The sequence below is a fragment of the Cystoisospora suis genome, assembly GCF_002600585.1.
Source record: "Cystoisospora suis strain Wien I chromosome Unknown contig_9532, whole genome shotgun sequence".
Lineage (NCBI taxonomy): Eukaryota > Apicomplexa > Conoidasida > Eucoccidiorida > Sarcocystidae > Cystoisospora > Cystoisospora suis.
The window spans coordinates 1-1,463 of record NW_027162306.1 but is presented as its reverse complement, the minus strand read 5'-3'; the positions used below and the strand labels follow the sequence as shown (position 1 = coordinate 1,463).

Here is a 1,463-nt window from a genome sequence, read left to right as displayed (position 1 = left end):
AATGTAGAGGGGGGAGAGGAGATAATTTTGCATGAATTAGTCAGAGAGAGTCCGCCCTTGCGGCTTTGCCTTGTTTGGTGCTTTGAGAAGCAACTGACTCCAAGTGTAGGTTTTTTCAGGATGACCCTCTTTCTCTTCCTCCCCCGCGGTGTCAAGAGAACATTAGAGAAATCGATCTGTTTCTTTACAGAAGGCGCCATCGTAGTAGCCAGCTGACTTTACGCTGTGGCGGTCGTTTGCGTGTCCTCCCGAATAGAAGATCTCTCTCTCAGTGCGCGTGTGGGTCATCAGTCATCGTCAACCAGGAGGATCTAGAATACAAGGGAAAAACTTGGCACACAGCGCGCTATCGATCCGAAAAAAAGTAGATCGGCCTGCATTTGACGGCGGTGTGAGAGACTGGAAACGAACTGTACATACACCGGGAGAAAGTGAAGATACAAAGAGCAGTTGCAGAGGAAGCAGCGGCGCTTAGGGTTCAGGGATGTCCGAAGTCGGAGAGGGAAGAGGGGAAAGAAGGCCGGCGGCTTAGTCGTGGAGATGAAAAGACTGCAAATCTCAGCTACTGAAGCTAGATAAGCGCTCCAAAGAAAAGGAAAGCTCGAACAACCTACTCTGGAATTTGCAACAGACTCCCTCGACTCACGGGCGCGAACATGCAACCTCGTGCATGCACTGACGATCGATTTGCGCCGATGCAGAAGGAACTGAAGAGACTCCCAGCAGGGGCGGTCTTTCTCCTCCGCCTTCCAAGTGAAAGCAGACACAAGTGTCACGAGGTAGACAAGGATAACTAAAGCGCTTTTTGTTTTTCTCATCTATGCCTACCTCGTGAGGGCTGGGGCCTCGTCTTCACTGGACGGTTGCGTAGGCATGAGATGGCATCACAGTAGTACGTGCTGAGAGGGCCTCGGGGGACTCCAGCACGGAGAGATGACATGTTTCGGTCTCTTTGCGTCCGTGTACCTTAGGAGGGTCGCATGGTTTGAAGGAGGGAGTGCGTTGTGTTTTTTGTACTCGAGCTGCGGAAATGAATGGTTCCACACAGCCATCCGAGAACGAGTCGGTCCAAAAGGAGCAGGAGGATCATTAGTGAAACACGAAACTGACTACGGAAAGGTGCGGGCTCCGCCACGCCCAGCACGGTCGGAAGCAACCGTGGTCTCTTCCTGTCTACTCTGCTACCACTCCCTAGCGTAGGGAACTACTAGCGAATCCTCGACACCTGATGGCAGACTGATAGCACAGGTCTGTTCCACCGCAGACTGAAAGCTCGTCCTACTGTCCGGAGCTGCCTAACGGGAAGGAAAAACCGGACTCTTCCCTCTCTTCCTCTGTCCAGACGCTGCCTAACGCTGCATATAGGGGGAGGGGTCGCGTGTGTTATTCCGCGTACCTGGTGATATGCCCGCCAAAGCCTGCAGTGGTCACTCGGCTAGTACTCAGCCGGTGAGCTGCTACAG

The 1,463-nt window shown here is 53.1% G+C and overlaps 1 protein-coding gene across 1 annotated transcript; it reads right to left on the bottom strand.

Moving 5' to 3' along the window:
* Positions 1-98: 98 nt before the first annotated feature.
* Positions 99-914, bottom strand: CSUI_011073 (uncharacterized protein). Its single transcript, XM_068071174.1, has 2 exons — positions 829-914; positions 99-311 (listed from the first exon to the last, which is right to left on the bottom strand). Exon 2 carries the CDS (start codon positions 286-288, stop codon positions 163-165), a length of 126 nt encoding a protein of 41 aa, XP_067916850.1. The 5' UTR covers positions 289-311; positions 829-914; the 3' UTR covers positions 99-162.
* Positions 915-1,463: the final 549 nt, after the last annotated feature.